Genomic DNA, 14,826 nt, shown 5'->3' with positions numbered 1-14,826 from the left:
AGCCCAGGGCTGGAATATGCTTACTGGCTCCATGGGCATGGCATACATGCAGTCTGGTCAGCACTGGGAGCTGTGAGAGGCCCAAGCATGCCCAGTGTGGACGCAGTCTTTTGGAGATTTTACCTGCTAGAACTGAAGAAGTCTCTACTGAGCAGGTATGTCCTGAGATTTTTCCAATGGCCATGTTTGGGTGGATTTTCACAGGGAACATCAAAAAGCACAGCCCTGACACAAAGGCTACTCCTGTCAAAATGGTAAGTCCCTGCTCCAAAGCATAGACATCTCAGGGAAAGGCTGCCAGGATCTTTTCACATGGGCAAAACAACTTATTTCCCCCCAGCCTTCTTGGAAATGCTGGATTTTTTTGGTGAAATATTTCATAAAAGGAAGAAAAAAAATTCAGCCTATGCCACACACGACATGAGAAATTTCAGCCCAAATGGTCAAAGCTTGGCAAAGTTAAAAGCCGCTGAAAAGAGGGTCTTATAACGAGAAGTGTTGAGCAACGCTCTCAGCCCTGCCAATCAGAATACCTTTCCCATGGTTAATATGTTGCTCTTTCTTCTCTAGATCTGTATACCAGGCTGGTGGGATCCTCACCTCTCAGTTCTCAGCTAGCAGCCCCTAGAAAAGAACTCAGTCCACTCTTTTCCCTGTGTGGCCGCTGATATACTGTACAGCCCCAAGCACATGAGAAAGGACCGGAGCAGAGATTAACATATAAGAAGAGGGAATTAGAGGGAGACTGAAGGGTAAAGTCTTCCCTCCTCCTCATGTCCTGCATGCTCTCCTCCTGCTTTGGCTGTCACGTGGCTTTCCTCCCCTTCTTTAGCAAGCCAAATCGCCATTATACCCATGCCTGATATATGCTCCTTCTCAAAGGCCCTCTCAGTATGGTACTGTGGCCACACACAGGCGCTGTAAGAGGACACTGCCTGCATTGTGCAATATTGTTCTAGCTTCCTATGGACAATTTTTAGGCTTTACCCTCTCAGCTCCCCTGTTTACTCAAGGGCATGTAGAGTGAGTGACTGTGGCCACTATTACAAAGTTAACATTAGCCAACAGGCTCCCTGCAGTTCTTTCCCATTCTAAGCCTTGAGAAGAGCTGTGGTATCACACAGGTGAGCCTGCAAATCCTTGTGTGGTGCACGTGACTGCTGAACTCCAGGGGAGACCGCACATGGCTGCAAATCAAACTCCATGTTAGGGGCAGTCTGGCACTCGCACAGGGAAGTGCAAAGTCCCCCAAATGCCTGTTGCCTTGCTCTCAAGGGTGCAGAGTAAATGAGGGGTAGAGAGGAGCACAGACTGTCTGGAGAGACGTGCAGTCCTCATCATGCTAATGAGGTGCTTAGGCTCTCCTGCCTCTCAGCAGAAGTAACCTGGCTCTCAAGTGGCAGTGCTTTCATTAACATCATCATCCTGAACTTACGCAAAATGAGGTAGACACCGTTTGCTCAAACTTTCCAAAAACTAGGACTGACAGACATCAAGCACAGAGCACGTTAACCAAAAGAGAGATGTTCACATTTTGAACATGTGGAAACAGGTAGTTACAGTAGAAGTCTCAAGGTGACACTGAAGCTAAGGTTGGCTCCAGACAGATATTGTAGCAACATATGCAAATAATGTTTTAATGTTAATTTAGCTGTTCTCTTATCCTTCGGCTGGGTTGGGGATGCATGATCATTTAAATGATCATACAATCCCAATGTTAGAGATTCATTCTGTAATATGCATAACAGTAATGCTGAGCACTTCTTATAGCACTTTATGCAATTCCTGCTTTACAGTTTGACAAATGTAGGAAGCTGCTACAGAGAGTGAACAATCAGAATTAAAAATTTGATCCGGTATATATTTCAGTAAATCAGGTTCGTCTGTAAAGCACTGCACTTAGCAGCACGCTAATATCTCTGATGACTGACACTGAATAAAACAACAAGTTGCAGCCTCCCCAGGGAGCTACTGAAACTAACCTATTTTCCTTTCTTCTGAGTAGGTTTGTCATATCAGCTCTTGGCCTGTCACGTCACCAATTTCTTATTTCCATCTTGAGTGTATTTCAAAGCAGGGAGGGTGCTTTTAAACAGCTTTGGAGGGAGGGATACATTTTTAATAAACAAAAGAGAATTAGATTGGAGTTTGTTTTTCATCAGCGTCTATCCATTCTCTGCAATGTATGGACTTTATTTAATTTCATTGTATTTAAAGTTGCCACAGTTCCATGAAAAGATTGAGGAGGTAGAAGCAATAAATCATTTTAAAAGCCTAGTCAAGTGCAGAACTCAGACATGATTGAAACATCAAGAAAAGAGAACAAAAAAGAACTCTGGGCACGTCGGGACCAGACGGAGGAATTTTATAATCATCAACAAGACATGGCCACAGATCAGGCAGCGCTGGACAAAAGCCAAGAGATAAGTCACTTGCAACTACTTTGGAAACCGACTGCCCATTCCGATATTTTGACTTTTTTTTTTGTATTACAAATCATCACTAAGCGGGATGTGTTACTGAGGTAATGGGCAATGAGGTTTGAATCCTCCCCATATCATGTTCTTCTCCACAGCCAGAGTGGATCCAGTCCTGTTCCCTTTGAAGTCAATGGGCCTATGGTCTGATCCCGCTTCCGTTTTTAGAATGTTGTTAACTCTTTCCCTCCCCTCTGAGGGAATTCAAGTTGGGAGAACCAAAGTCTGAACTAACCTTTTTCTCATGTTTGTTGGCAAAGCCCATGACATTTCCCATATAGATGCTTTTCAGGTTTCTTTTCCTGATAACTCTATGATAACAAACCAGCACATGCCTCACAGTCCTCCCAAATAACCCCACAATAATAAGCCAGTGAGCAGTCTAATTCACATGAGTGACCCTCTCTTAACAAACCAGTAGACACCAAGCTCAGTGCTCAGAAGTAAGCGAGAAGTCAATTTCAAGAGGTTTGACTTTATTAAGCACCAAAAATGTGGGATGCTCATCTGCTCATTAAGAACAGGTTGTGCAACCAGATTTCTGCTACTTTCGCTTCTTGACCGAGCCAGAATTCTGGATATGGTTTGGAGAAGTGGGTTCAGAGTAGATATGAACTGACCTGAACGTTTGCCCAAATAGTCCCTGTCCCAGCGCCTAGGATTTAGACAGTATGCAACAGCTGAATGGAGGGGAAGGGACTGGGGACGACGGAACAGTAAAGACAGACGTGTTTGCATAAAGGAGCTCATGAATAACCCTACAATAACAAACCCTACCCAACTAGCAACATGGGCGCAGCTTAGCATTCTGGGGAAACCCTAGAGACACCAGCTAGCATGCAGTGCCCAGAGCTCACATGCAATCTGGCCTTTGTGTTTTGTGCGTATGATGGGAATTAAAAACAAGTCAAGCAAGGAAACAATAAACAAAGATTTCAAGTTTCCAAAGGGTGGTTATAAGACACAGCAATTAAAGAGTTAAGGAAAATCTCAGCAATATCCTTTTAAACTCCAGGATTGATAAAGCTGCTTTTCTACTTCCCACCCAACCTGAAAAAAAAAGCCCTGGCACATACTGTTTGTCTTGAGCCTGGCAGGTTCACTGTTCCGGCTCCCAGCTTGGTTTATGGCCTTGACAAGGAAGATGTATCTGGTGCCACTCTGGAGCCCGTGCACGGTGTAGTGATTCTGTTTGATGTTGGGGACAATCATCCAGCTATCCATGGAGTTGTACAGACCTGCAGTACAGGAGCAAGGTGTGGAGAGGAGATTTATTACCAGGTAATGGAGTCAGAGGACAAGATATAATGCAATGGCAACACAAGCTGGTAAAGTGGAGTTCATGGACCACGCATCCTTCAGACTGATTTACTGTCTGCCCAGGAGTTAACAACAGAAACTTGCTGAAGAGGCTGAAGGAAAATTTACATAAATGATAGAAAACGGCTGCTGGGGGAATTTTTTTTATCATCACATGAAAGTGAAACTTGATAAGTCAAAACTGGCATGGCCAGGGAGTAGTGAGAAAGGGGATGCAGGCATTGCAGTCAGCCTGTCATGTTGTTATCTGGGGAAGGGATGGAGGCGAGGGCGAGAGAAAGCTTTGAACAGAAATTAAAACATAAAGATTCTTCCAGGTCCAGGCCATCTGGAAGATGAAACATCCAGCAGAGGACGCCTGGGAGAAGACAAGATAAGCCAAATACAATGAGCTGCTGATGAGACCTCACTGAGTGGGCAGACTTGATTGTTGGTCTGTCTCTGGCTTAGCACTCACATTCATTACAGCTGCTTAAAAGGGCTGCTAATGAACTCCAGGTGTAAGCTTTCCCATTAATTGCAGGAGAGCAGCACCAGTGGTCACGCCAGGAGGAGCATGCAGCTGCACCCCTGGCCTTGCCAAATGTGCAGGGTGACCGGAGAGCTCTCACAGTTTGTAATTTAATGCAGAGCGATTTGTTTATCAGACAAAAGGTCTTTGCCTGAGCTGGTTTCTAAGAACCAGTGCCTGTAAACTTAACCCACCCTCACTGCAGCCACTCCAATTAGCTTTCCCTGTCTACAGGGATTACCACTGCAACAGGGTCCAAGCAATGCTGCTAATATGCTGCGGCCTCACTGAGTCTCCTTTTCAAGTTGCCATGTAAAATGCAGATAAAATACTGGTGTGCTTGGGGACTTACATGACCAAAATGAGAAACAAATGCTTCAGGAAGTGCACCTTGGAAAGGCTGGGAGCTCTTGATGGCTTTTACTTGGTTGTAATAAATGACGGCAGTCAGGGGAATGGACTGGCAGCGACGCCCTGCGGAACATGCTCCCTGCCAGTGGAATTTCTTTAGCTGGAGGCCACCTCATGCACAGTAGTGCTTTCACCAGCCAATGTGATCCTGCCATGCTGGCGTGTCCTTTTCACTGCTCAGTGGGTTGTAGTGTTAAGAACATTGATGTGATGACCCTCCCCACGCACCCCACACGTGCCTCCCACACATGCTCAGCGTGCAAGGAGAACCCACCAGGACGGAGCTAAGAAGCATTGTCAGTACAGCCGTATAGGATGGTGCTGGAAGCCTGCAGCTGCTTCCACCCTCCTGTAGAACAAAACTGTTTCCCTTGGCGACGTCCACTTCTCTCCTACACTGCTGTCCTGGCTGCAAGGGTGAATTTCCCACAACCATACACAAATTCACCAAACAGCAGTTATAGCTGTGGTCAATATTTATTCCTTTTCATTAGCCATTGCTGCTACCATTACAGGCCACGAGAGTAAAGGGCACCTGCTTCTGAGGGTGCATTCACCTCCGTACAGCAAGCCAGCACAAGGTCTATGTGCCATTGCCTAATGGCCTCTCTTGAATGAAACATGGACTTGTTCACCTCTCACAATTTCTCTCTCCTCCAGGAAAATCTTGCTGTGTCATTCAGCAAGTTGTAATGGGTGACACCACAGCGCTGTGACACAGCCTATTAAAAATAAAAGGAAACATGCCATTTGTGCTGCTTTACGATTCTAATACCTTCCCACTGGTAGTCACACCACGTACATATTACATGGGGCTTAGTGCTCACAGATTAAAAGGGGAAAGGAAGTTACAGATATAATTAATATTAATCCACGAGTGACACTACAGTCTAGTGTAACTCATACAAGCAATTTGTCACTTTGTCTCCCTCTAGTGGCTGATTCATATAAGAGATTAAAAGTCTACTAAAGCTATCAGCTCAGGGAGTTACTCAAGTAGCTCAGAAGCAGTGGAGGATTATTCTTTTAGCATTGAGGGTCCCCAGTTAGGTGGTCATTATACAGGCACATTATGTGATATCCTGTGCTAATACAGGATTACAGAGTAGCAAGGGAAAGGAAAACAGCAACATTGCATCCATGGGGGACATTCTTATTACAGATATCTGTGCTATAAGCAAGTGCTAATGTCAGTTAGAGAAGAAATTGCCGCAAACAGCTGCTATAGACCAGCAGAAGTGGAGGAAACAGACAATGAAACATTCCTGGACCAATTTGAAGTACTCAGACCCATGGTCTAGGTGGATGGCAACTACCCAAGTACCATCTGTTGCATGACAGACACCCAGGCATGGGTACCAAACATGTGCCCAGGTAAATCAGAAAACAGCTTTATGACAGAGAATCCAACATAGCTCTACTTCTTATCAACAGAGAGGAACCAGCTGGGAATATGAGGATAAGAAGGAAATTTGAACCTGTGATTACAGGCTACTTGGATTCAGCTTGGTAAAGGATGGAGCACAGAATACAGCAGTACATGACTGTTAGATTTCAGGGAAGGAAATTTAGGGAATGAAGGAACCTACCAAATAGGGTGCAACAGGAGGAAGTATTTAAAAAATATCCACGTGTACGTCTATGTGGAAGAAGACAGAGAACTGCTCCATACCTCACACTTCATGTAGAGCAGAGTACAGTTCCTCTGAGAAACAAGAAACAAGAAAAACAGCCAAAGAGGCTCCGCTTGGGATTGTGGGACAGATTGGAGGGGTAAAAAAATGGAAGAAGGAAATGGAAATTGGCTTTTACCAATATGTTTTCAAATGACATATTGATTTCTTTCATAAACATGAGTATCAACATATTAGGACAAGCTCAATGTGAAAAGAACAGTTGGAGTTAAAAAACAATATTATCACATAGATTAGAAAACAGATTTTCATAAAGGACCACACGTAATTTGTCTGTGAGAGGGGGATTATGGAACAGATTTCAACACAAACTAAAAAAGCTTCACAAAAGGGTCACAAAAATGCAAAATCCCAGGAATCAATCCACTAGCCCACCTTGGCTACGCTGGTAGATCTGTGTGACGACTCTGCATGGTTGTGTTAAAAGACTGTGACTTTCACTGCTATCGCTGGCTCTCAATGTGAGGGGGCACTGGTGCTGGCTGTGTGGGAAGTGGAGGGATGGCACTGGCTGAGGATGTGAGGGGGTGATGGTGATGGTTAAGGATGTGAGGGGGTGCCGGCACTGGCTGTATAGGAGGTGGAGGGATGGCGCTGGCTCAGGGCATGACGGGGCGCTGGTTGGGTGGGAGGTGGAGGGATGGCGCTGGCTGAGGACGTGATCCGGTGCTGGTGGTGGCTGAGGACGTGAGGGGGCACTAGTGCTAGGAGGTGGAGGGATGGCACTGGCTAAGGAGGTGAGGGGATGCAGGTGTTGGCTGGATGGGAGGTGGAGGGATGGTGCTGTGGACGTGAGGGGGCGCAGGCGCTGGGTGGGTGGGAGGTGGAGGGATGGTGCTGAGGACGTGAGGGGGCGCAGGCGCTGGCTGGGTGGGAGGTAGAGGGATGGTGCTGAGGACGTGAGGGGGCGCAGGCGCTGGGTGGGTGGGAGGTAGAGGGATGGTGCTGAGGACGTGAGGGGGCGCAGGCGCTGGGTGGGTGGGAGGTGGAGGGATGGTGCTGAGGACGTGAGGGGGCGCAGGTGCTGGCTGAGTGGGAGGTAGAGGGATGGTGCTGAGGACGTGAGAGGGCGCAGGCGCTGGGTGGGTGGGAGGGGGAGGGATGGTGCTGAGGACGTGAGGGGCGCAGGCGCTGGCTGGGTGGGAGGTGGAGGGATGGTGCTGAGGACGTGAGGGGGCGCAGGCGCTGGCTGGGTGGGAGGTAGAGGGATGGTGCTGAGGACGTGAGGGGCGCAGGCGCTGGCTGGGTGGGAGGTAGAGGGATGGTGCTGAGGACGTGAGGGGCGCAGGCGCTGGCTGGGTGGGAGGTAGAGGGATGGTGCTGAGGACGTGAGGGGCGCAGGCGCTGGCTGGGTGGGAGGTGGAGGGATGGTGCTGAGGACGTGAGGGGGCGCAGGCGCTGGCTGGGTGGGAGGTGGAGGGATGGTGCTGAGGACGTGAGGGGCGCAGGCGCTGGCTGGGTGGGAGGTGGAGGGATGGTGCTGAGGACGTGAGGGGGCGCAGGCGCTGGCTGGGTGGGAGGTGGAGGGATGGTGCTGAGGACGTGAGGGGGCGCAGGCGCTGGCTGGGTGGGAGGTGGAGGGATGGTGCTGAGGACGTGAGGGGGCGCAGGCGCTGGGTGGGTGGGAGGTGGAGGGATGGTGCTGAGGACGTGAGGGGGCGCAGGCGCTGGGTGGGTGGGAGGTGGAGGGATGGTGCTGTGGACGTGAGGGGGCGCAGGCGCTGGGTGGGTGGGAGGTGGAGGGATGGTGCTGAGGACGTGAGGGGGCGCAGGCGCTGGCTGGGTGGGAGGTAGAGGGATGGTGCTGAGGACGTGAGGGGCGCAGGCGCTGGGTGGGTGGGAGGTGGAGGGATGGTGCTGAGGATGTGAGGGGGCGCAGGCGCTGGCTGGGTGGGAGGTAGAGGGATGGTGCTGAGGACGTGAGGGGCGCAGGCGCTGGGTGGGTGGGAGGTGGAGGGATGGTGCTGAGGACGTGAGGGGGCACAGGCGGTGGCTGGGTGGGAGGTGGAGGGATGGTGCTGAGGACGTCAGGGGGCACAGGCGCTGGGTGGGTGGGAGGTAGAGGGATGGTGCTGAGGACGTGAGGGGGCGCAGGCGCTGGGTGGGTGGGAGGTGGAGGGATGGTGCTGAGGACGTGAGGGGGCGCAGGCGCTGGGTGGGTGGGAGGTGGAGGGATGGTGCTGAGGACGTCAGGGGGCGCAGGCGGTGGCTGGGTGGGAGGTGGAGGGATGGTGCTGAGGACGTCAGGGGGCGCAGGCGCTGGGTGGGTGGGAGGTAGAGGGATGGTGCTGAGGACGTGAGGGGGCGCAGGCGCTGGCTGGGTGGGAGGTAGAGGGATGGTGCTGAGGACGTGAGGGGGCGCAGGCGCTGGCTGGGTGGGAGGTGGAGGGATGGTGCTGAGGACGTGAGGGGACGCAGGCGCTGGCTGGGTGGGAGGTGGAGGGATGGTGCTGAGGACGTGAGGGGGCGCAGGCACTGGGTGGGTGGGAGGTAGAGGGATGGTGCTGAGGACGTGAGGGGGCGCAGGCGCTGGATGGGTGGGAGGTGGAGGGATGGTGCTGAGGACGTGAGGGGGCGCAGGCGCTGGGTGGGTGGGAGGTGGAGGGATGGTGCTGAGGACGTGGGAGGGCGCAGGCGCTGGCTGGGTGGGAGGTAGACGGATGGTGCTGGCTCCTGGAGGCGGAAGTAAGGAGTGAAGAAGTAACAATGAGTTGTGGGAAAGGGCGTGTTGGATTACTGGAAGGAGGTCCAATGGCCTTCTCCTGATGACAATGGGAACATGGCTGGAGGAAAGTGCAGGCGGCTTCCATCCTCTAGCAGCTGTGCGCTGCCACTGAAGTGTGTTATGCTTGTTGGGCTGTAGCAGAAACTCATGGAGAAGGTGGTTGCTAGCAGCCACTAGTTCGCTGGTTAAATTCCCTCCCTAGCCCCAACATTTCACTTGTGCTGGATGGCTGGATCATGGCTGGTTCATGGGGGGCTAGACCTAGTAGCCGGAGCCAGAGCCCATGGTCACAACCTTGGATGGGGAGGGAAGTTCCATAGCTCCCCCAGGAGGTGTTTCAGTGCAGTCAAGTACCGCTACTTGAGCCATCTTGTGTCTGGGTGCAACATTCGGTGGCCCCTGCCCTGCAGTCAGCCGAGTTCTGAAGGGAAGGTAACTTTCTGTTCTTGCCAGTGAATGAGGGTGTCATGAAGGGTCAGTCAGCAGATGCCAAAGATCAGGGGAAAATGTGGGACAGGATCACACCGAATTGTATCATTTCTCTGTGTTCCTGAATAAGCCTCCAGGAGGACAGTCTCCTCCTCAACTGGATCAAGGGTATGGCCTTGTGTAGCAGGAGGAGCTTTAGGGTCTGAGCTGTAGCTGCATCCATGAAATTGTCTGCTGCTCCTGAATTGATGAGGGCCTGTTGGAGGGGAATCTGTTAGGGTCCCCTGGTATGCGCAGCTTGATAGGCACCTGCAAAGGGGAAACCTGTGGATGGGGCTCAGGGTGCAGCTCAGTGAGGACTAGGGTATGGGGAAGTTCTCTTCTTTCAAGGTCCAGGCCAGCTCCCCACACTGGGCCTGGGTCAGCTTGTGTCCCCAGGCTCTTTGGCGTTCGTCCTGGGCAGGCTGAGATGGCATGGCCCGTTTCACTACAGTAGAAGCACAAGTGGTGCTGACGGTGTCATTCCTTCTCTTCAGGTGTGAGTCGCTGGTCAGCCAGATTGGCTTGCATGGGTTCGGCGGGTGGTACAGAAGCTGGGGTCATGGTACACGGTAAGGGAGGTTGCAGGCAATTGCTTTCTCCTCCCTTCATTCTCACAGTTGAGTATCCATGTGTATGGTAAGGTCAACAAAGGCATCTAGGCCCGCTGGCATCTCTACATGGGCCAGTTCATCTTTGATTTCTTCCCGCAAGCTCCATCGGAACTGGTATGGCTGCGCTACTTCGTTCCACTCTGTATGTGCTGTAGGTGGTGGAAGAGCGCTGCATACGAGGCCACGGTGCCTGGCCCCGCTGGAGCCTCCTCAGGGCTGCCTTGACTGCTTGTGCTCATTGCGGGTCATCGAAGATGGTCAGCATCAACTGGAGAAAAGCATCCCATTCCAAGAGCAGCGGGCTATGGCCTTCCAGAAAGGGGAAGGCCCAGACTAACACATCTCCTATCAGCAAGCTGATTACCAGGGCTGCCTTGGCCAGGTCAGAGGCAAGGATTTGGGAATGCACCAGGAACAGAAGGTGGCATTGGTTTATGAAGCCCTGGATCTGCCAGCAGTTCCTGTCAAGACACTGTGGCAATGGTATTGCAGGCCCCTGTTCAGGGCCAGGCTCTGCACACTGCATTGGCAGCACACTATTCTCTGCTCAGCTGCCTTACTTGCTCCTGCAGCTGCTAGTTGTCTGAGGTCATATGCACAATTTGCGCCTGCAATGCTTGATTATGGAGGTGGGGGGCCCATTTGGGCGAGTCTGATGCTTCTAGTGGCTGCAGTGGTGCTGCTGGGTGCATCCTTCTCGCACCAAGCTCTGCCCCCACCCCTGGTAAAAGTGGTCCGAACAGCCTATCACTGACAGGTTGTGGGTGGCCAGACCTAGTAGTCAGAGCCAGAGTCTGTAGTCACAAGATAGGAGTCAGCTGGGTCAGGACACCAGGAGGTTAGAACCACGAATCAGATGCTAGGAGTCACACTGGTCAGGATGCCAGGAAATCAAGCCAGGAGACAGGGGGCACACAGTCCAGAACAGGGTGGAGCCCAGTTATTCAGACAGTTTCCTGGTCCTGCTGCTGGCTTAAATAGGGACAATAGGCCAATCAGCTGCTTCGGGATTCCACCAATAGGACTGCAGGGGCAGAGCTTCAAACTGGGGCTGGGTTTCATGGGTCCCAGGAATGCAAGCATTAGCAGGCTATCTGGTGGAGGATTGGAGCATGGCTGCTCCTGCAGACCCAGGTTTGAGACCCATGGGTCATGCAGCGGGCTGGAGTTTGGAAGGCTGGGTTGACTAACTGTGCTCTCCCTCCCCAATGAGCAAACACTGTAATCATGTCAGAAGCATTAGAGATGGGAGAGGACTCTTAGGTCCCATCCAGCCCATCCCTTGGGGCAAGCATCAGACTGAGCCCCACAATTCACTTTCTAGTATCTCCTGCTGGACAATTTTAAATGGCCCAAGCAGGGGACTCACACTGCTCCCATCTCTCCACCCGATTTCCTGGGATTCACCTTATTGTTCCTCTTCCTCACTGTAGCTCTATCACTCTCAGTTCTATCCCTGGTGTAACTAGGGCAATGCCTGGTATGAGTCATTGCTCTGGTTTTTAGCTCCTGGCTGGTTAGCTCAGATCACAAGAAGGGGAGGACAGGCTGCACGTGTCCATGTGCCTTTTGTTTGAAATGTTTGTTTAAAGCACCTAGAGGATCAGGGCATCAGTATTTTAAGCACAAGGTGAAATAGCTACAATAAAGAGATACAGAATAGACTGTGCCCCAAATAACTGACCAATCTCCTTCCTCAGGCTCTGCAGCCTTCAAACACTCAGAGATTTATCATATGTACCTATATTGTTGCACAACTACACTCTCATAATGTCTCTTCATAAGCCCTCCAACCATCCAGGAACTTTTGCTGCTTTTGCACATACTTCCTCTGGTCTGACTGCACCCTTCTATACATCACTGGGCTCTGTCCAAAATTGTGCTCCCATCAGAGGAGAGACAGACTAGCCCCCTTTCTGGTCCTTGCAAACTGTCGTTCAGTTTAGAGCCAAGGGAATCAACTGGCTTGTTCTTTTTTCTGGGACAAAAGCTCCAAATTCACTTCATTGGCCAGTTGGTGATCTCCAGGGCATCGGGGTATGTGGGAGGTCCTACCTATGGGCTTTCATATCTCCATCCATAGCCTCGTGCAGGTGGGGATCCGCGAGCCAAGGCTGGCTTTAATTTCTGAAGTGACTCAGAGTAGAAGGGCCGTCCTGTCTGCACCACACAGGAGGAAGAAAATGAATGTCAGGTTAGATAGTGAAATTGGAATTCAAGTGGTCTAGCTGGCATGTGGGGTTTCCAGACTTTTTCCTGAATTAGTGTGTGCTTCCCACAGAAGCGTAACACTCTCAGGGAAGAGGTGATAAATTTAACTCCGACTGTGCTCTCATTCCATTGCTTTTGCAGTGATGTTCATTTCCTAGCAACTCACTCCTTTTGGATTAGTTTATTACATGGCACATCTGTGGCCTTGAACCCTGTGCCTTTGTTACTGACCCAAGCACCATCACAGCCTATGTGCTGTTAGGAGTCGAACCCTGGCTGCAGATAAAGGAGTGCTAGTCGGTGCAAAAAAGGAAAATACAGAGTGTCACATCAGAAGGAGATTTCTAAAGGAGCTTATTAAGTGCACCTTAAATATGCAGGAGGCTTCCAATGAGAATGGCAGAATGAAATCTTCAAAGCTGATATAACCTGCCTATCCAGCCATCTCTGGCATCCTTTGTGCTTTCATTAAAAGGAAAAATCCCATTAAGCTTTCCTCTTTGTAGTCAGACATCAGCTGACAATTAGCAAACTTTACCTGTTCCTCCCACTGTGTTCCAGCTGTTAGGCAGTAACCAGCCAAGAATCTCAGCGCTCTGATATTCTGGTCCACAGGGCAAATCATTTGTACAGTCACATGTGGTATTTGGCACTATACTCTTACCTCCTTGCATGCTTCCCCCATATGGAGTGGGGAGCTGCAGTAGAGATGTTTTATAGCCATGCTCCTTTGTCTGTGGCACCATCTCGCCTCCCATAAAGCAAGAGGCTGCAAATAGTAACTAATCCAGCAGCATGTTTTCAGTGTCAGCCATGGGATTTTCAACCCAAAGCTCTCTGATATTAACAAGACTTCACATCTTTTACCCTGAACATTGTGATGAGAATAGTAGTCCTCTAGGACTTCCTATACCGGGTTCTTGTGCGTTTATACCTTCCATCAAACGTGGCCTTCATGGACCTTCCATACCTTGCATTCTTCAACCATAGGATGGGAGTTCTGATCTAACTTTGAGCCACATTCTTAAGCAGCCACCAGAGTTAATATGACCTGGATCTCCCAGCGGAGCAAGCACATTTGAACGGGCTTGGATGTGAACATTGACACATGGGTTAGAAGCTGGGAAGGACAGCGCAGCCACGAGCAGTGTGTTGAGCTGACAGAGGGCACCTAATGGGCACCAAAGGCATTAACATTTGGACTCGTTTTATTTAAAATTTTCATTAACAGTTCAGAAAAGAGAGTAAACAGCAAGTCACTGACAATTTCAGATTAAAAAATCAATAGTACCCCTTCACCTGGAGTAACCCATTCAGACAGGCGACGAGAATATTAGAGGTGTGGAAAAACTCTACTATGAAGAGAGATTGAAAACATTGGAATGGGTTATGTTAAAGAGGACACATGGTAAAAATATAAATAATAATGGCTCGTCTGGAGAAGGTACACTGTTCATCCTTTAACATAATACAAGAACGTGGGGACGTTCAATTAAAGGAAATACTCTTTCACACAACACACAATTAGCCTGTGGAACTCATTGCCACAAGCTACCTTTGAGACCAAGAGCGTATCAGGATTTGGAAAGTATCTGGATAGCAAGAGCATCTGGAGTTAAAATGAAAAGGGGTTAAAAAAAAAGGCTTGGGCAGGGATATAAACCTTCATACTTCAAGGCATCAGCCAACCCCTGATTGATAGGGGAATTAAGAAAAAGTTTTCTCCATGTGCAAGTCATTCCATAACTGCCCACTACAGACTTTTTCTCACCTTCCTCCAAGGCCTCAGGTGCTGGCCACTGTCCGAGACAGGATACTGGGATAGATGGATCACTCCCTATGCTGCTAAACTGGGTGGAGTTTTGAACAGCAATGAAGATGAAGAAAGAACCCACGGGTGCCGCGGGGAAATCAGATGTGGACAGAAAAGCTGAAGATGAGTCAGTTGGGAAAATTGCCTAAAATCAGTAGAAAATTGGTCACAGAACCCTGGCCATTCAACAGGAGGGGTGAACGTCTAAGGCAGCAATGCCACAAGATACCCACTGCGGGGGACCGAGTGGGCAGTGCGGTTCTGGAGCTGTGAGTTTACAATGAGCAATGTCAACACAAAGGCAGCGGAACGGCTCCATGTCACAGAGGAGAGAGTTGTGGGGCTGCGGTGAGACCACAGCTGGAAAATGGCATTAGTTCTTGGACACTGCATCAGTGATGTATAATCCCATTGCTGCATTCTTGTTCTCTCTGTACCTGCTACAGTTGGGTTACCAAGATGAGGGTTGATCAAAAAGTTTCTATTAAAACAAAAACTTTTTGATCAACCCTTATCTTGGTAACCCAACTGTAGCAGGTACAGAGAGAACAAGAATTGGATTTTTGACAAAATGAATGTTTT

General features: G+C 50.0%; 1 protein-coding gene across 6 annotated transcripts in view; it reads right to left on the bottom strand.

Moving 5' to 3' along the window:
* Positions 1–14,826, bottom strand: part of MID2 (midline 2) — a 340,574-nt gene that overhangs the window by 34,180 nt on the left and 291,568 nt on the right. For all 6 annotated transcript variants that reach the window (XM_084639504.1, XM_084639503.1, XM_084639505.1 and 3 more), the window contains one exon: positions 3,554–3,715. In XM_084639504.1, coding sequence (XP_084495630.1) covers positions 3,554–3,715 — 162 coding nt within the window. The remainder of the gene's footprint in view (positions 1–3,553; positions 3,716–14,826) is intronic.

Source organism: Lepidochelys olivacea (genome assembly GCF_965140295.1).
Source record: "Lepidochelys olivacea isolate rLepOli2 genome assembly, chromosome: 9".
Lineage (NCBI taxonomy): Eukaryota > Metazoa > Chordata > Testudines > Cheloniidae > Lepidochelys > Lepidochelys olivacea.
The sequence above is the reverse complement of the archived record's forward strand: the minus strand, read 5'-3'. Positions and strand labels throughout refer to the sequence as shown.